Consider the following 18,631-nt stretch of genomic DNA (forward strand, 5'->3'; position numbering starts at 1 on the left):
TGGTGTCATCTTTAGCCCCCAACCTTGACACACTGATAAGCTTTATTCAGATTTCTCATCTTACCGGCCCCATTTCCCTTCCAAATTCAGCCACCACTAAACTTGAGAATAGGGAGTTCCCTGATGGTCCAGCGGGTTAGGGACTCTGCACTTTCACTGCTGGGGGCCTGGGTTCAACCCCTGGTCTGGAAACGAAGATCCCACAAGCTTCATGGTATGGCCCCCCCCCAAAAAAATGAGACAACTATATAAACTAGCTTCAATCACTTTATTTTTCTTATAGAAAACTATGTGGTGGCTACAGCTGGAGCCTGGGTCCTCTGCACGGAAACTCTGGTGTGGGTCTTCACAAGATGGTCAGTGAATTCCTAGAAAAATAAAAGAGGCTTCAGTTGTAACCAAACAGACTGCTACCCTTTGCTTTGCCCGGCCTGCCTAACAGGGTAGCGGGGCAGGCAGTACCTGATACGGAGACTTGGTGAACACCGTCTCTTTCCAGAGATCAGGAGTGAGATAACTGTAGGTCTTGGAAATGGCATCAAAAGTGGCCTTGGCTGAAAAAGAGAAAATAGGAGAGGGTTAGTGAACTAACCTGAGATGAACCCCCAGTTACAGCAAGAAGCTGTCGCACTCCTAGGAACAGAAAGGCCACTGTGGGCCAGTCTGTCGTGCATTAGGAGGGCCTTCCTCTCTCTCTCAAAATACACCAACCACACACAGGATGTGACTGAGCAGAGCTGAGAGAAGCCAGAGTCTACATGTCGGCCACCTACCGAAGTTGCCCAGCGTTGCAGTGCAGCCCCTGGCAGAGGTGTAGCAGTCGTCAATTCCGGCCATCATCAGTAGCTTCTTGGGCACAGGGGCTGAGACGATGCCAGTGCCCCTGGGGGCAGGGATGAGGCGCACCAGCACAGACCCACAGCGGCCAGTCACCTGGGAAGGGGTAGAGTCAGGAGATGGGCTGGAGAGTCTGCACCACTGCAGGCCCTGCCACGCACCACCATCCAGCCTACCTTGCAAGGGACAGTATGGGGCTTGCCAATCTTGTTCCCCCAGTAGCCTCGTCGCACGGGGACGATGGAGAGCTTGGCCAGAATGATGGCCCCACGGATGGCAGTGGCTACCTCCTTAGAGCACTTCACACCCAAACCAACATGTCCGTTGTAATCCCCGATGGCGACAAACGCCTGCAAAGAGACTGACGTGGTTGGTGGTCCACTGCCCTTCATAACGTCAGTAGCCACCAACCGCACAGGATCTGTTGTGCCCCTCAAGGAAAGACTGGCCACCAGGAGACCTATCTGAGATCCTGAGGAGATCTTTTCTCTCTCTCCCCATTACGAAAGTCACACGCGTGAAGACAAGTGCAACCATGCAGAGCTGAGAGAGTCTCACAAAAACCTTTGGTAGAAACAGCCTAGGAAAATAAGATGGCTGGGTTACCTTGAACCTGGTCCGCTGGCCAGCACGGGTCTGCTTTTGCACAGGCATAATCTTCAAAACCTCGTCTTTGAGAGATGCCCCCAAGAAAAAGTCAATGATCTCAGATTCCTACAAGAAAAAAATGTGACAAAACTGTTTAATAAAACCAAAGGTGGAGCCTAGGACCCCCTCAATGTCCAACCAATGACAAAGCTCCCTCGACCCCAGGCCAAGGCCCCACCCAAAAAAAAAAAAACCTATGTTTACCTTGATGGGCAAAGAAAAGAGATAGATCTCCTCCAGGGACTTGATCTTCATGTCCTTGACCAAGCGGCCCAGCTTGGTGACGGGGAGCCACTGGAAGAGGAAAAGGCGCAGCAGGTGCCCAGGACCGCCTTCCCGGTGCCGTCCAAGGGCCCGCCTCACGCGCATAGCGCAGACCTACCTCCTTGTCCTCGGCCTTGCCTCCGCGAGCTCCGCGGCCTCGGCCCCGGCCCCGACCGCGACCCCGGCCCCGGCCCCGGACGCCGCTGCCGAAGCCTCCGCGGAAGCCACCACGGCCTCCCATGCCAGGGCCCCCGGGGCCTCCGGGGGCTCCGGGGCCTCCGGGCCCTCCCGCAGCACCGGCGTCATCCGCCATTTGCTAAAAAGAGTAACAAGAACCAGCCAGTCAGTGAGGCCCTGGCATCTACGGACGCCTCGGGCGCCCAGGCCGGGCTTCAGCCCCAGAGCACGGGCGCACAAGCCCGGACCCTGGCCGATGGCGGCGGATTCCCACCGCCCAGGCCCACCGGCCGCCGCTACTAACGCAGATACTCACGTGTTTTTAGGGAAAAAAAGAAGGAAGCTGCCCCCAAGGGAGTCTTTATATAGCGCCAAGCGCCGCGAGATCTCGGCTGTCCCACCCCAATCGCTCTTGCTCCAAGGGCCTATAAAACAGCCTGTGATTGGCTCCGAGGGGCCCCGCCCCCGCCGAGCTCTGCGAGTGCCTGCGTCTGTGCGGCCCCGGAATCTGCGCGACTGGGACGCTGCTATAAGGGGCCTGCTCGGCCTCTACCTCGTATTCTCTGGCTGCAGGTAGGTCTGTTCAGAAGGTGCTTCGGTCTGGCACTTTGCGGTGCTGTTGGGTGATTGGGAGATCGGCGTTGGTTGAAAATCACCTGAGGCTTTGGCCGTGGCCGCAGGTGAGACTCGGCGCCCAGAGCCACCGGGGGCCTCAGCTCACCGCCCGCTCCTCCGTGTGGGGAGGTGAAACCCAGGCCCCGACACGCGCCGCCGCTCCGGGCTCGGTTGCGGCCGCTCTCATGTTCTGGACTCTGGTACCTGATCCCTGATCTCGTCTTCTACACGCAGGATACCTGGATGCTCAGAGCCTGAGGCCGACGACGCCATGACCGCGGGGGAAGGGGGGCTCTGCTTTCGTTTTTCAATAAAGCTGTTGATCTAATTCATCCGTGTGTGGGTGTTCTTGATCCCCCGACTACCGTCCTGGAAAACGCATCTGCTGACGTGGGGACCGAGGTGTGCTGTGGAGGAGAGACCTTTGTGGGACACCTCTTCCAGGCCAGCTCAACTCTGCTTTGGATGCCACGCAGGGGTAGAACCCGGTTTTGGAGGTTGGCAGGTGATTTCTAAGATCCCACCCTCCAAAAGCGGCAGAGCCAGGTTTGAAACCATATTATTTCTACCCACAGCCCGTATCTTCTACATCAGCATGTAAAGTACCTTGAGCTTGAGATGAGTCAGGCTGAGTCAGCAAAACACTAACAAGGGTGGGAGTGTAAGACTTGCAGCTCAGAGGCTTGCAGTGGCTCCCTACTGCTCTCAGGAAAGGGTTAGGGCCTTTAGGATTTGATGAGCTCAACACTCAGTGGTATTGAAACTGCAGTTCTCTGTTCTGTGCCTCACACATGGAAATTGGTTTCCCTACATCTTTCCTCATAGGCCTACCCAGGCGGTCAGCCTACCTGCTCTGGGAGGCTCTCCCACATGCTAGGCTCCTGCTGCGGTACCACGGAAATCTGATCCTCACTCCTGGTCTGTACCCTGGAGCTAGCGCCATAGGTCTCTGATCCTAAGAGATCTGGTGATGAGTCAATGTCTAAACCCCCTGAGCTCTTGGGGGTCTGGCTACCTGGGCAGCCTATTTGAGGAAGGAGAGGGGAACAGTCCCTGCACTCCTGCTGGAGCCTCATCTTTGGGGAAGTAGCCCCTGGAAGCTTGGTTCCAGCCTTAGTGCTATTTGAAGATGGCTGTCAGCCACCCCAAAGGCAGAGGCAAGGCAGGGGCTCCAGAGACCTATGCCGGGTCTGGGCTGCCCCGAGACTCTTGAGAGGGGAGCAAGAGCCAGGTGGTGCCCTGGGCCAGGGCTGTGATTGGCCTGAGCTGGACAATGCCACTGTGATGTCAGCCTGCTCCTGCTATGAAATGGGGGTTCCTGAGCCCCAGCGGTCAGTGGAGCTGCCATCCAGACAGAGATCATGGTGAGCTTTTAGACCTGTCCAGAGCTGGACCCCATTCCTCACTAAGATGATGTGCACAGTGGGGTACAAGCTCCCAAATAGGACACGGAAACCTTTCAGAGGGCTCTGGCCAAGTCTTTTTTTTTTTTAAATAGTATTTATTTATTTGGTTGCACTGGGTCTTAGTTGTGGCTCACGGGCTCCTTAGTTGAGGCTTGAGAACTCTTAGTTGCAGCATGCATGTGGGATCTAGTTCCCTGACCAGGGATCGAACCCGGGCCCCCTGCATTGGGAGCACAGATTCTTATCCACTGTGCCATCAGGGAAGTCCCTCTGGGCAAGTGTTAACTCCAGGCCAAGGCCAGCTTCTACAGCTGGAGGTTGGTAGTCATGGGGGGTCTTGACCCTCACCGCTGTCACCTCAAAGTGGGTGCTGACCCAGCCCTCCACTTGGGGCTCTCATGTGGCCCACCTCCCACCCAAAGCTTCCTGGGGTCCTTCTCTGGGCATGTGGAGTGGGGAGCCAGATCCTGGTCCCAGCCAGACCCTGATGCTGGCCTGGCCTTTGCAGAGTGGCGGGTATGATCTCAACCTCTTCGCCAGCCCTCCCGACTGCAACTTCCTGTGCTCTGTCTGCCATGGAGTTCTCAAGAGGCCGATGAGGTTGCCATGCAGCCACATCTTCTGCAAGAAGTGCATCCTCCCGTGGCTAGCCAGGTGCTACTGGGCACCCAAAAGGCTGGGAGGGCAGGGGTGGGGCTGGGAGCCATACCTGGGGCCCAGAACAGAGAGGAAGGTCAGCCAAGCACTGGGTCATGACGGCCATAAAGTTCAGCTGCCAAATCTCCTGGGACACTAATGTATGTGAGTCTGGTCGCCCTGTGGTATCTGCAGCCCTTAGCCCCAGCCTCAGAGCTGAGAGCTCCCTATAAAGCCCTCTTATGTCTCTTCCAACTAAAGAGAAGGAGGGACCACCAGGGGAGGCATGTTGCTGCCACTTGCTCTCCTCCCACTCCCAACAATCACCCCCACTCATGTCTCCTAGACAAAAGACCTGTCCGTGCTGCAGGAAAGAGGTGACACAGAAAAAGATGGTCCATGTGAATAAACTCCGGAAGATCATTGGCCGCCTGGAAGTCAAGGTAGCTCAAAACACCCACTCCCACCACCCTACCCTCCTCACCCCTGTAGGGGTGGGGCGCAGAGCCAGAAGAGGGGTTGAAAAGAATCCCATCCTCAGAACTGAGGGTTTCTACACCAACAGACTGCCCTCCTTGAAGTCATCAGACTTGGCTGAATTTGAGTCACTTCTCTACCGCTTACTTGCTGTGTGACTTTGGGCATGTTACCTAACCTTTCTGAGCTCCAGGAGCCCCAGCTATAAAATGGGGATTATAGAGGATGGAGTGTCTGTTGTGCTGCCCATTACTCTCCAGCCCCGTAGTTTTATAGATGGGGAAATTGAGATTTTTTTTTAAAAAAACCTGACTGGGCAGTTCCCTCATGGTCTAGTGGTTAGGATTCAGTGCTTTCACTGCCATGGCTCAGGTTCAATCCCTGGTCGGGGAACTAAGATCCCACAAGCCACACAGTGGAACCAAAAAAAAAAACCTGGCATACAAACAATCCACCAGACCATGTAACTCCCTGTTCTCTAAACCTCAGGTCCTGTCCCCCCCCTCCTCTCAGAGATCTAGATTTTTCCCACCTCCAAGCATTTGCTCCACTGTTTCCCTCTCTCCACCAAGCCAGTGGTACATAAGAGCTTGGGAGGCTCCCAGTTCAGTGGTTCCTGCTCAGTGGAATGCCATGGATGGAGGATTCTATGGGGGGCGGCCGGCTCATGGCTGGCAGTGTCTCACCTGGTTTGGCTCACACGATGCTCTCCTCCACCCCCAGTGCAAGAACGCCGAAGCTGGCTGCCTGGTGACATGCCCCCTGGCCCATCGGAAGGGGCACCAGGACTCATGCCCTTTCGAGCTGATGGCCTGTCCCAACGAGGGGTGCACGTCGCAGGTGCCTCGTGGGAACCTGGCCGAGCACCGGCAGAATTGCCAGCATGGTGCCCATCAGCGCTGCCCCCTGGGCTGCGGGGCCACCCTGGGCCCGGCCGAACGCGCAAGCCACAACTGCTACCGTGAGCTGCGCGAGGCCTGGTGCCAGCGCCAGGAGCGCTGCCGGACCCTGGTGCTGTGCCTGCTACAGCGCATTCGCAAGGTGTACCGGTCTGCCAACCTCATCCGCCGGCAGCTGGCCCAGCTCGGAGAGTTCCTGGAAGATGACGGCCTGCTCTTGGGCGCCCCGCAAGAGGAGGCTGAGGCCCCCCCAGAAGGCAGCATTGGGGCTGAAATGTGGGGGGCCCAGGGCCAAGCTACCTTGTAAGTAGGGGAGTAAATAAACGCAGAGCCCAGGCCTGGCCGCCTCACCACCGCTGTGCTTGCTGGCCTCACGCCTCCCCCTCCAGGCATTACCTCATCTGAAAGGGACATCTTGGCCTGTTTCCCTGGACCTTTCCAAGTTCTTTCCCACCAGTTCTTCACACTGGCTCACCGGCTTCTCTGGTGTCTCCCAAGTGCCTAGAACAGTGCTTTGCACGTGGAATGTGCTCAATGAATATTTGAACGACTCTGAAATCACCCAATTTATTAATTTACCTGCGATATTTCTCATACTATACCGGAAGCCCTAAGGCAGAGCCCGGTTCACAGGCTCTATCTTCTAACTCACCACACCTGACCACTCTTGCCCCAAATCCCAGAATGCCAAGGGGGCAGGAGTCTTGGGATTACTTTAGTAAACATTTCCTACGAATACCTTTTCTGCTTTTTTAAAATACATTTATTTATTTATAAATAAAAATGTGCACAGCCTTTTGCTGTGGCGAGCCGGGTCTACTCTTCTTGCGGTGAGCGGGCTTCTCACTGCAGTGGCTTCTCTTGTTGCGTAGCACGGGCTCTAGGCGCACAGGCTTCAGTAGTTGTGGCTGGCGGGCTCTAGAGCGCAGGCTCAGTAGTTCTGGCGCAGGGGTTTAACTTCCCGGACCAGGGTTCGAACTCATATCTCCTGCAGTGGCAGGCGGATTGTTAACCACTGAGCCACTAGGGAAGTTCCCGAATACCTTTTTAAATGACAGGCAGCTGGAGACCCCAGCACGCTGCCAGTCGGCCCCAGCCGCTTCCACGTTGTTCTACAGCCAGCCCTCTAGGCCGGAAACGCTTCTGCCATCTTCCGCTTCCTGACGCCGCTCCGCTGCCCACAGCAAAGATGTCGCCGAGGCCGTAGCGCTGGTGACGTCACAGTAGTTGCCCGCTGTGACGCCATCTCCCGGCGCCGACAGTGTGGTGTGGCGCCCAGGTCTCCTTCACGCGGCGGCGGCGGCGGCGGCGACAGTGGCGACATGGCGGAGGCGGCGGCCGGAGTGGGCCGCTTTAAGTCCAAGTGAGCCGGGGCGCCGCCGGGGGAGGGAGCCGGCTTCGCAGCCGGAGTAGCCAAGGCGCCTGGCGTGGGTCCTGCACCCATTCGGTTTGGGGAGGGGGTGAGGGCTGTATACGGACAGGCCCGCGGCGTCCTCGCGGGAGAGCCGGCACTGACTGCTCTCGGAGGGCGGGCACTGAAGTCCCGCCGGGTGCAGCTGGCTTCCGCTACTTAAACTTGGAGCCGGTTTGGGGAGGGGGAGGGGGACAAGAAATCCCAGAGAGGGAGGAAAGGGCGAACTGAGCACAGGTCGAGGCTGGTCCTAGACGGGAGCGGGACTCCCCAGTGCTCAGGTAGCGGGAGAAGAACCACCTCTGGGGCAGGCGGCCTGGGGGGGTTTCATCTGCTGTCCCTCTTCTCCGGGGAGCAGGAAGAGAGGTCAGGAGATGGGCTGGTCCTCCGTGGTCAGGAAGCCCTCAATCCCGTGCTTTTTCAACCCCCAAACTTATGCTGAACATCTCAGTGCTCAGTGCCCGGGACTAGACAGACTGCCTTGTGCAGCAGTCTGGTGGGATAAACATATTAAGCAAATCGTTTCTATCAGGGCCTGTGATACGCATTAGCAAGGGGAAGCCCTGATGCCAAGACCATCTGTTGGACGGTCGAGTGGGTTCAGGGGGGCTCCGTTTCATCTTGGCTGTCAGGCTTCCTCCACCGGAGTCAGCCAGGCACCTTTGAAATTCGGGAAGAGAGACCCAGGCCACATACAGGGAACAGCCCGTGTGAACACAAAGAGTCAGGAGACACCCGTCGAGGCAGGGTCTTGTAAACGTGTAAGGAGAGCGGAGGGCTTTAAGGCAGGGGGATGACATGAACAGAGTTATGTTCTAGAAGGCCTCTCTGGGAGCAGGGTTTGAGAGAGTGATAGGGACCAAGTGAAGAGGCTGGAGCAGCTCCCCGGAGAGGAGAGTGCAGTGGCTTGGACCAGCATGGAAGTATCCGAGAGGGAGGGGAGAGGACAGCCTGACAGCTTTGCTGAAATGAGAATCTGCTCAGAGAGTGGGATGGAGGAAGGAGCCAGGCTTGGGGAAGGGGCAGGCTGGACCTCAGAGATGAAAATGTTGAGGAAGATGTTGAAGAGAATGTCGCTCTGGGCTGGTATCTCAGCCTGGCCTCTCATGGCCAGCAGGGGGCCCCCAAGGCCTGGGTTCCTCCATACTGGGGAGTCTCTGGGAAGACTTGGACTGCCCTGGAACCCGTGTGGATCACGGACCAGCCCAGGGTCCCAAATCTTCTGTAACATGGGGGTACCAACACCCACCTCACAGTACAGCTGAGAGAGTTAAAGAAAGGAACAGTAGAAGAGCTCGTCACTCTCCCTCCCTCATGTCCCCTGCATCCCTGCTGTTACCCAGGAACTCTTCAAGGGTAGGGCCCTATTGGGTTGATCTCTGGGAGAGCACCTAGCGCAGGGCTGGGCACTGAGGACCAAGGGGTGGGTGGTTCACTCTCTCCCCGTCTTTCCTCCAGTTATGCTGTCGAGCGCAAGATCGAGCCTTTCTACAAGGGCGGGAAGGTGCAGGTACTGGCCCAGGGGAGCAGAGTGGTGGGGCAGGCAGGGGCTGAAAAGTGTTGCCTTGACTGAGACCCCTTTGTCACTAGCTGGATCAGACTGGGCAGCACCTCTTCTGTGTCTGTGGCACCAGAGTCAACATCCTGGATGTGGCCTCAGGGACTATGCTGCAGAGCCTGGAGCAGGTGCGGGCAGGGGAGGGTCAGGGTAAGGGGCTGGTGGGGGGGCAGCCTATTCTCATGGCACCCTGTGCGTTCACTCTTGCCCCAGGAGGACCAGGAGGACATCACTGCCTTTGATCTCAGCCCCGATGACAAGGTATATGGGACCGGGACAAGAGGTGGGCTCCGGTACCTCCCATCCAGAGTTGATGAGGACGGGGTCCATGCCTCTGCCCCCAGCTGAACTGCATGCTCCCCCAGGTGCTGGTGACAGCCAGCCGGGCACTGCTGCTGGCTCAGTGGGCCTGGCAAGAGGGCAGCATCACCCGCCTGTGGAAGGCAATACACACAGCCCCTGTGGCCACCATGGCCTTCGACCCCACCTCCACGCTGTTAGCCACAGGTAGGACCCCAGCTGGGTAGAGGGGCCGGCTAGAGCCAGGCAGGGGGCTTTGGGCATACAGCCCCCGCACCTCAAATACATTCCCACAGGCGGCTGTGATGGGGCCGTGCGTGTCTGGGATGTCGTGCGGCACTATGGGACACACCACTTTCGGGGCTCACCGGGCGTCATACAGTGAGTAGGGGTGGAGGAGGGAGGGAGGGTGTGTGGGTGGGGTGTCACAGTCAGGGTGGCACAGCTCATCAGCCCCACCCCACCTGCCTGCAGTTTGGTGGCCTTCCACCCGGACCCCGCACGCCTGCTCCTCTTCTCCTCAGCCGCAGACACCAGCATCCGCGTGTGGTCGCTGCAGGAGCAGTCGTGCCTGGCCATGCTGACTGCCCACTACAGCGCTGTCACTTCTCTGACTTTCAGTGCCGATGGTCACACCATGCTCAGGTCAGTGGCCAGCCACCCAGGCCTTGGCAGGAAAGGGAGGGCCACAGCTGAGACTCGGGAACTGAGGTGGCTGTTTACCCCCAGCTCAGGCCGTGACAAGATCTGCATTGTTTGGGACCTGCAGAGCCTCCAGGCCACGAGGACCGTGCCGGTGTTTGAGGTGGGGCACCAGGGCCAGTGAGTGGGGCAGGGTGGAAGGTGGGGCTGCCACCTCTGACCTGCTCGTCCTCAGAGTGTGGAGGCTGCGGTTCTGTTGCCAGAGGAGCCGGCACCGGAGCTGGGTGTGAAGTCTGCGGGCCTGCACTTCCTGACAGCTGGAGACCAAGGTGGGTGGGGCCAGGCCAGGGCAGGCAACAGGAGTAAGGGAGGCCTGTGGACCTGTGAGTCCCAGCGGCCCTTGTCCCCACACAGGCACGCTGCGCGTGTGGGAGGCGGCCTCTGGGCAGTGTGTCCATGCACAACAGCAGCTGCCAGGCCCCGGGCAGGAGCTGACCCACTGCACCCTGGCCCGAGCCGCTGGCCTGCTCCTCAGCGTCACTGCCGACCACAACCTGCTGCTCTATGAGGCCCGCTCCCTGCAGCTGCAGAAACAGGTGAGCAAGTACTGCCCCTGCTTGGCCCACAGCCCAGGATGCCACCCCTCCACTCACACAGGCCCCGGCCTGTGTCCCTCCCGCCCCCACAGTTTGCCGGCTACAGTGAGGAGGTGTTGGACGTCCGGTTCCTCGGGCCCGAGGATTCCCACGTTGTGGTGGCCTCTAACAGCCCCTGCCTGAAAGTATTTGAGCTGCAGACATCCGCCTGCCAGATTCTCCACGGCCACACAGGTGAGGGCGCCAGGCCAGCGCCCCCGGACTTCACCCAGGACTGGATTGCCCCGCCTTGCCACAACTGTTCTCTAGTCATGTCCTCTCCACCTTTTTCTAGACATTGTGCTGGCCCTAGATGTGTTCCGGAAGGGGTGGCTCTTCGTTAGTTGTGCCAAGGTGAAGCACCACGAGAGGTGGGGGGGACAGGGCCCCGGGTCGGGAAGCCCAGCCCAGCCTCTCGTCACCCATCCCATCCCCAGGATCAGAGCATCTGCGTCTGGAGGATGAACAAGGCGGGCAAGGTGGCCTGTGTGGCTCAGGGCTCTGGACACACACACAGCGTGGGCACCATTTGTTGCTCAAGGTAGCGGTTCAGGGCTGGGGTCCGGGGTGTCATGGAGGCAGAGGCAGGTTTCGCCTTGCTTTCTGAGTCTCCAGCCCAGGAATGTGGACTAGAGGACAGGGGCTGGGGCATCCCCAGATGCTACTGTAGGAGGTTCCTAAGAAGTGATCTTAAGGTTGTGTGGTTAAAAGGGGAGGGGGGTGTTAGACCAGGGACGATGACACTAAGCAGCGTCCAGGGGGAGAGGGTGCTCTTTAGGCCTGGGGCTCCCATTGCTGGGACCAAGTCCCCAGGTTTGACAGCACTGAGGGCAGGCAGTGCAGACTCGAGTGGAAGCAGGTGGTCCCAGAGGTGTTCAGGCGGTGGCACATTAGTTCACATTCCGGGACAGTCTTTCTGGTTTGGACCAGGGTCTGACAGGCCTGAGCTGTGGTGCGCTGCAGACAGGTCTGGCCAGGGCTCAGTAGGTGTCTCCCTCTCCCCCAAATCGGGCCTCAGGCTGAAGGAGACCTTCCTGGTGACGGGCAGCCAGGACTGCACTGTGAAGCTGTGGCCCCTCCCTGAAGCCCTGCCATCCAAGAGCACAGGCCCCGATGGTGGCCCTGTCCTCCTACAGGCCCAGACCACACAGCACTGCCACGACAAGGTGACCGCACGCAGCACACAGGTGGGGTCGTAGCAGGGCCCTTGCTGGGATGGGGATCTGAGCTGCTGCCTGCTCCCACCACCAGGACATCAACAGTGTGGCCATTGCCCCCAACGACAAGCTGCTGGCCACGGGGTCACAGGACCGCACGGCCAAACTCTGGGCCCTGCCACAGTGCCAGTTGCTGGGCGTCTTCTCGGGCCACCGGCGTGGCCTCTGGTGTGTCCAGTTTTCGCCCATGGACCAGGTGTTGGCTACGGCCTCGGCCGATGGCACCGTCAAGCTCTGGGCACTGCAGGACTTCAGTTGCCTCAAGGTAAGCCGCCCTCAGCCCAGGCCTGGCCCCCCACCTGGTGACACCTCACACCTCCCCTCTCCTCACCCTGCAGACATTCGAGGGACATGATGCTTCTGTGCTGAAGGTGGCCTTTGTGAGTCGCGGCACACAGCTGCTGTCCAGGTGAGTGGGTGAGGGCGGGGCAGGGTTAGGGGTGAGCTGGGGGCAGGCCCCAGGGCTGAGCCCCCTCCCAATCCTGAACCCAGCGGCTCTGATGGGCTCGTGAAGCTCTGGACCATCAAGAACAATGAGTGTGTGAGGACGCTGGACGCCCACGAGGACAAGGTCTGGGGGCTGCACTGCAGCCGGCTGGATGACCATGCCCTCACTGGCGCCAGCGACTCTTGTGTCATCCTCTGGAAGGTGTGTGGCCTGGGGTGAGGTGGGGGGACAGTGGGCAGGACAGCGTGGGTGTGCCAGTCTGACCCCAGTCTGACCCCAGGATGTGACCGAGGCGGAGCAGGCAGAGGAGCAGGCCAAGAGAGAGGAGCAGGTGGTCAAGTGAGTTGGGGGTCTCCACCCAACCCTGCTCGGCAAGTCCCATGCGTTAGCACCACCCCCGCCCCTTGGAGTAGGGCACATTAGCGTCCCTTCTCTCTATATCTTGGGGAAACCGAGGCTCGGAGCAGCAACACAGCTCACCCCCAGCGGGTGCTCAGGCCCGGGCTGCAGACTCCTCAGCCAGCCCCTGATGGCTCTGCCTTCAGCCCTAGCCAGGTCCCCGAGTGGTCCTGTCCCCTCCTTCCCCCACCAGGCAGCAAGAACTGGACAACCTGCTACACGAGAAGCGGTACCTGCGGGCGCTGGGCCTGGCCATCTCTCTAGACCGGCCCCACACTGTGCTGACTGTCATCCAGGGTCAGTGCTGCCTCGGGCCAGACAGGCGGGGCGGGGGGTAGTCTCTCGGGTCCTTGGTGCCCCTTCCCCAGGGCTCAGTCTCCTCTCTCCTCCTCCCGTAGCTATCCAAAGGGACCCCGAGTCCTGCGAGAAGCTGGAAGCCACGGTGCTCCAACTGCGGCGAGATCAGAAAGGTCTGGGGCGGGCAGGTCGGGGCTGGATGGTGCCTAGTAAGGCTGGGGTGGCCCAGCAGGCAGGTCTGACGGTCCCCGTCACCCACAGAGGCCTTGCTGCGCTTCTGTGTCACGTGGAACACCAACTCACGGCACTGCCACGAAGCCCAGGCCGTGCTGGGCGTGCTCCTGCGGCATGAGGCCCCGGAAGAGCTGCTGGCCTACGACGGTGTGCGGGCCTCACTTGAGGCCCTGCTGCCCTACACTGGTATGTAGGCCCAGCCCCGGGTGGGCGCAGGGGGCTGTCCAGCCAGACTCCACCTACCCTGATCGCCTGCTGTCCTCCCCCAGAGCGGCACTTTCAACGGCTCAGCCGGATGCTGCAAGCAGCCACCTTCCTGGACTTCCTATGGCACAACATGAAGCTGCCCACCCTCCCCGCGGCCCCCGTGGCCCTCTGAAACACACCAAAACATGTACTTTGCTATCTCAGCTCCCTGTGTCTGTCTGGGCTTTGTCTCACCCCAGGTCCTGGACCACTGCCTGGGCCAGCCTGAGGCTGGGCCCACCAGCCAGCCCCACCCCCACTCTCTGGCCCAAGATCCCCCAGTCCCTGCCCCTCAGCACAGACACTGGGTGGGGGTCAGTCAGGAGAACTTTACTCAGAAGACGAGGGAGAGTGTAGTCTCCTTGCCCCACCAGCCAGGGAATCCCACCCTCAACTGCGCATCCCACAGCCCTGAGGCTGATGTGGCTGCCAGCCATCATCCTTGGGGTCTGGAGCCTCTGACCTGCCGCTCCAGCTGTGGGGTGCACAGCGCAGCCTTTCACAATGTGCCACACACTCTCAAGGGGGTCCGTGACACCCTGGGTCCTGCCCTAGTGCCTTACGGGTGATGGTGCAGCAGCAGCTCTGAATGGCACTCCGAGATGGTCGGGCAGGCACGGTAGGCGGCAGGGTTGTGGCCTGGGAGGACTTGGGGGAGCTTTGGACCTCGCCCTCCCTGTCCTCCCCACCATCTACCCTGAGGTGGAGCCATGGTCCGCTGAGGAGTGTGCCCAGCCCATCAGGCTGCAGCATTGCAGCTGGAAGAAGACCAGTGCGGCCTTGGAACCTGCGGGGGAGGGCGGGGTTTGGTTAGCACTGGGCCCTACCCCTGTTAGACTGGGCCCACCAGAGCCCCACCCCACGCACCTGCACAGCCACCAACCACGGTCTGACGTTTCTAGCACATGCACGCGTGCCCCTGCGGGCACAGACAGCTCGTCGGCTTGGCTGCTCTCGTAGGCATGGGAAGCACAGAACTGGGACCCTGGGAATGGATCCTTGGTGGTCACCACAGAGGCCAGGGCCCCACTTCTTGGTCCCTGCATCATCTGCTGAATCACCACCTCTGGGCTCCCCTCTGGATCTCTGCTGACACCAGGGACTGCTTTAAAACCCAGTGTGGGGCTTCCCTGGTGGCGCAGTGGTTAAGAATCCGCCTGCCAATGCAGGGGACACGGGTTCGAGCCCTGGTCCAGGAAGATCCCACATGTCACAGAACTAAGCCGGTGCGCCACAGCTCCTGAGCCTGTGCTCTAGAGCCCATGAGCCACAACAACTGAAGCCCGCGCACCTAGAGCCCGTGCTCCACAACAAGAGAAGCCACTGCAATGAGAAGCCTGTGCACCGCAAGGAAGAGTAGCCCCTGCTCGCTGCAACTAGAGGAAGCCTGTGCACAGCAACGAAGAACCAATGCAGCCAAAAATAGTAAATAAATAAATAAATAACCCAGTGGGGCTCCGGCTCACTGTGGGGACCAAGCACACACTACAGGGCCACTGGCACCCCCTGGTCATCCCATGGCCTCACTCCCCTGGCTTGCATGCTTCTTGTGACTCAGCTTTGCTGAACACTGCCCCGTGGTGGTGGGTGTGGGGAGGAGGGTTAGTCTCACCACTGCTCCCTAGGGACCGTTCCCCATCTCGTCCCTGGCCCAGGGCCACCTCTTCCAAGTAGGGAGCAGGAAACCATGCCGTCTGCTGGTCCTCATTCACCACCAGCCACCAGCCTGTGCCCAAGATAAGGGCAAGGGGTGTTTTGGTTCCTGAGGCCCACTGACATCCCAGGGGGCAGAAGGGCGTGTCCCCAGACTCCTGCCCAGGCCCACCTGAGGGGTGTCGCAGCAGCACATCTAGGGCCTCCTGGGGCCGAGCATGGAAGGGCTGGCCCCATGTGTCCTGGGTGCTGAAGGGCTGCAGGCAGCGCAGGCTCTGAGCCTCCAGGCTGCGGATGGCAGGGCTGCCCGTGGGGCCTGGCAGGGGCTCTTGCGGGGCAGGCAGGATCACCAGGCTGGTGAGGGTGCAGGTGAGAGGTGGGTGGATGGGAAGTGTGGGAACTGCTTGGCATCCCCCACACGTCCATCCAGCCTCCGAGCCTCCCGTCCTCATTGGCCCTTCCTCTACCCCGCCTCCCCCATCTTCCAGATGTTTCTGCTGACAGAGAGTTGGGGGTGGGTCAGGCACCTGCCAGCTGGCAGCGCAGGCTCCAAGTCCATGGGTTGTGGTGCAAAGAAGCCAGTGAGCACCGGGCTGTGGGCCACACGCTCCCCTGCCGCCAGCAGCGCCCTTGAGTAGGTCTCCAGCAGCTGCAGGCGCGCCAGGCCTCGGCCAGTGCGGCGCCAGTGCACCAACAACGATGCATCTGTGGGCAGGATAGGGACTGACCGTGAGACAGCACCCCCAGGGCTCCCCACATCAGACTGCTGCCTCCCCCGCCCCTCCTGGGATCCTTGCTGGCCTGACCTGGAAGCTTGGGGAGAATGCGGTCAGATCTCCGCAGCAGACCAGCTTCCACTGGAAAGGTCTCCTTGAGGGTTTTCTGAGGGCGAGAAGGAGCATGTCGGTCTCCGAGGGCCCACTGGTTCCCCTGGGAGGGCGGGGATCCCTTTCCAGGATCTTAGGGGCTGGAAGCCCGAGTGGGCACAAGGGCAGGCAATGGGGGGTGGTCACGGGTGGGTCATGCAGTTGGGGGAAGTCGGGGTGGCTCCAAACTCACTCACATGGAGTCTCCTGAACTCCTCCCAGCTTCTTCGCGCAAAGGTGTCGCTGTCATCCGACCAGCACACGGAAAAGGTGAACGTCTGTTAGATGAAAGGTTGAGGGCTTCTTGGAGGCGCTAGGCCAGGAACTCCCTCCCTCTCCCTTGGGGCTGGCAGGGGTCCCGTCGGTCCCCACCTGGAGCCTGTCCGTCTGTACCATAGCTGCCCCGCTCACAGACACTGGGTGCCGGGGGCCTGCCATCGCTGTGGCCTCCCCAGATCTCCGTCACAGGTTTCTGGAGTCTGTCGGGTGTGGTCAAGCGTCCCACTGCCTCCCTGCCTACATGGGGAGGAGGGGAGGCCTCGGGTACCCGGAAGACTGTTTGGAATTCCCTGGCGATGCCCCAGACCTGCCAGGTCCTTGCTGTACTTCCCTGCCCGTGACTGGGTCCTTCACAGCTTCCTCACCGCACCCCTAGCCTGTAGAGGGGCAGGAGCACAGGGCTCCGTGGGTGGGAGGAGAAGCAAAGAAAGAGTGGAGGGGCTGGGGCTGGGACTGTGGCCTGAGGCCCTCCTGCTGGAGTCTGGCCATGGCTGGAGGAGGAGGAGAAGGAAGAGCCATCAAAGTGCCGCCAGGCCTGGCCACACCTCCCGGCTCTCCCACACCCTGTGTAGTGCTGAGATCGGTCAGAGCCGCCTGCCGGGTGTGCCCTTTGGTTCTGTCTTTGAACTCCCTGGGGCGCTAACTGCTGTCATCATCAGGAACCAGTGACCCAGTGTTAAAAGGCTTTAAGTGCTTTGTTTGGCTTAATCCTCACATTGGAGGAAAGGTCTCTGTAATGTCCCCAAATCACAGAGGAGGAAATTTGTGTTAAATGGATATTAACTGTCAGGGTTTTTTTCATCATGTGTTGGGGAGAGGCGGATGTCACAGCTTTACCCCATAGGTTCCCCTGTGGTGGAGAGACTTGGGGCAGGATGAAGAGGGTCCATCTCTAGTCACCAGCGCTTGGGGGATGGGGGAGGTGGTGACTAGGACTGTTTTGAGAGCCATCTCTGAATTCATGATTTATCATAGTTTGCTGCAAACACAGCCTCTGAGATCAGGATGACCATCCCCCCACTAACTGGGGTGGTGAAGGGAAGGCCCTAGAATCCCCAGACAGATGGTGTGCCCAGGTGCCCCACATCTCTGGACTGCTTCCTTATAGGGGAGATTTTTGGAGCCCCATCCAACCCTGGCACACAGTGGTTCTTCCCCCTGTTGGAGCCACCAGCTCTGTGTTGAGACTCCCTCTACCCCAAGCCCTCGAGGGAGGGGTCAGCCTCTATGGCATCCCTCCAGGAAACCACTCTGGCCTTGACAAAAGACCAGAGTGTATCTGTCCAACCAGTGGCTCTCTTTGAAACCTTTGTGTGTCTGTCCAACCAGTGGCTCTCTCTGAAACCTTCAAACCTTCCCTAGTCTTGGCCCAGGCAATGAACACTTGTGGACATAGGCCTAATTTTTGCAAGGTGCCTTCAGCCCAGCTGTCACACTTGCCATTCTCAGTGGGGGCCACTGGCCTGGTAGGGTACAGGGTGGGACAGATCCTGCTCCCTTGGAAGACAGAGGAGAGAAGTGGGAGAAGGGCCAGCTTCCTCACAGCCAGGGACCTAGAAAGATGCTGAGGCCTCTCCCTATGCCAACTGAGAGCCCCTGCTCTACACCCCCAGCAACCTGGATCCTTTCCACTCTTTCTTTCTCAACACCCCCTACCCTCATCTCTCACCTGGACAACTACCAACAGCCCCATCCTCCCCCAAAGCCTGTGCTCCTCACTTGCTCTCATGAAATCCACTCTTCAGAGGAATCTTTGCGAAACAGAAATGGGATCAGGCCAGGGTACCCTGCCCAAAACTTCCCAGCACCTTCCCAGGGTCCTCAGAATAAATTCCCAGCTGCCATGGCAGTTGATGATGTCCTTGGTGGGTCCCTGGCCACCTCTGGATCTCTCCTCCCACCACCCTTCCCAGGTCCTGTCCCACTGGCCTTGCAAGAAGCCAAGATCCTCCTCCCTCCTGCCTTGGCCTTGACTGCCCTCCTCAGTTGATTCCTTATCCTTCAGGTCACTGCCTAAGGGTGACCTCCTCAAGGAGGCCTCCCAGATTTACCACGCCCTGTTCATGGCCCCCATCACAGTTTGTACCTGAACATTTATTAGTGTGACTCTTTTTTGTTTGTTTGGTTTTGTTTTTTCCGTCTTGACCACTGGACTATGAGCTGAGGAGGTCAGGGACAGACGAATCTTGCTCCTTGCACTGACCAGTGCCTAGAACAGTGCTTAGAACAGATTAGGCACTACACAAATACTTGCAGAGTGAATTAATGTACATATGGAAGCAGAGGTATCCCTGAGGCCACTCCCGACGTGGGCTTAACCTCTTCAAGTAGGCTGTAGGATTCGGGGGAGGTGGGGGAGAGGGGCCGCTCGGTACTCGCGGGAGCCCAGAGACGCACCTCCTCCTTTGCAGGCACGGCCCCGCCCCGCGTTGCCAGGCGCCCGTTGCCATGGCGCCGGTCGCCAAGGTGGATCCCCTGGACCCCCGG

General features: G+C 59.5%; 4 protein-coding genes across 7 annotated transcripts; 2 read left to right on the top strand and 2 right to left on the bottom strand.

The window, feature by feature from the left end:
• Positions 1 to 249: 249 nt before the first annotated feature.
• RPS2 (ribosomal protein S2) lies at positions 250 to 2,203 on the bottom strand. Its single transcript, XM_082432035.1, has 7 exons — positions 1,868 to 2,203; positions 1,690 to 1,779; positions 1,444 to 1,551; positions 1,014 to 1,187; positions 774 to 933; positions 463 to 554; positions 250 to 368 (listed from the first exon to the last, which is right to left on the bottom strand). Exons 1-7 carry the CDS (start codon positions 2,060 to 2,062, stop codon positions 288 to 290), a joined length of 900 nt encoding a protein of 299 aa, XP_082288161.1. The 5' UTR covers positions 2,063 to 2,203; the 3' UTR covers positions 250 to 287.
• Positions 2,204 to 2,335: 132 nt separating this feature from the next.
• RNF151 (ring finger protein 151) lies at positions 2,336 to 7,063 on the top strand. 2 transcript variants are annotated; one of them, XM_082432042.1, is made up of 4 exons: positions 2,336 to 2,606; positions 2,776 to 4,601; positions 4,930 to 5,026; positions 5,784 to 7,063. In XM_082432042.1, the coding sequence occupies exons 2-4, from the start codon at positions 4,393 to 4,395 to the stop codon at positions 6,264 to 6,266; spliced, it is 789 nt and encodes a 262-aa protein (XP_082288168.1). In that variant the 5' UTR covers positions 2,336 to 2,606; positions 2,776 to 4,392; the 3' UTR covers positions 6,267 to 7,063. The 2 variants fall into 2 exon arrangements, with proteins under 2 accessions (XP_082288168.1, XP_082288167.1); XM_082432041.1 differs by having other exon boundaries at positions 2,336 to 2,499.
• Positions 7,064 to 7,176: 113 nt separating this feature from the next.
• TBL3 (transducin beta like 3) lies at positions 7,177 to 13,512 on the top strand. Of its 3 annotated transcripts, none has more exons than XM_082432006.1 (22): positions 7,177 to 7,322; positions 8,829 to 8,880; positions 8,961 to 9,056; positions 9,142 to 9,189; positions 9,273 to 9,435; positions 9,525 to 9,609; positions 9,703 to 9,873; positions 9,958 to 10,033; positions 10,106 to 10,199; positions 10,285 to 10,466; positions 10,559 to 10,700; positions 10,801 to 10,859; positions 10,943 to 11,046; positions 11,524 to 11,671; positions 11,757 to 11,987; positions 12,061 to 12,131; positions 12,215 to 12,371; positions 12,451 to 12,509; positions 12,763 to 12,866; positions 12,968 to 13,039; positions 13,128 to 13,286; positions 13,370 to 13,512. In XM_082432006.1, the coding sequence occupies exons 1-22, from the start codon at positions 7,282 to 7,284 to the stop codon at positions 13,477 to 13,479; spliced, it is 2,424 nt and encodes an 807-aa protein (XP_082288132.1). In that variant the 5' UTR covers positions 7,177 to 7,281; the 3' UTR covers positions 13,480 to 13,512. The 3 variants fall into 3 exon arrangements, with proteins under 3 accessions (XP_082288132.1, XP_082288133.1, XP_082288134.1); XM_082432007.1 differs by having other exon boundaries at positions 9,294 to 9,435; XM_082432008.1 differs by lacking the exons at positions 12,215 to 12,371; positions 12,451 to 12,509.
• A 130-nt stretch (positions 13,513 to 13,642) lies between these two features.
• Positions 13,643 to 18,553, bottom strand: NOXO1 (NADPH oxidase organizer 1). Its single transcript, XM_082432023.1, has 8 exons — positions 16,238 to 18,553; positions 16,063 to 16,143; positions 15,806 to 15,881; positions 15,527 to 15,704; positions 15,172 to 15,353; positions 14,959 to 15,072; positions 14,214 to 14,331; positions 13,643 to 14,133 (listed from the first exon to the last, which is right to left on the bottom strand). Exons 1-8 carry the CDS (start codon positions 16,301 to 16,303, stop codon positions 13,866 to 13,868), a joined length of 1,083 nt encoding a protein of 360 aa, XP_082288149.1. The 5' UTR covers positions 16,304 to 18,553; the 3' UTR covers positions 13,643 to 13,865.
• Between the last annotated feature and the right edge of the window lie 78 nt (positions 18,554 to 18,631).

Source organism: Balaenoptera physalus, assembly GCF_965194825.1.
Source record: "Balaenoptera physalus genome assembly, chromosome: 16".
In the NCBI taxonomy this organism is placed as follows: Eukaryota; Metazoa; Chordata; class Mammalia; order Artiodactyla; family Balaenopteridae; genus Balaenoptera; species Balaenoptera physalus.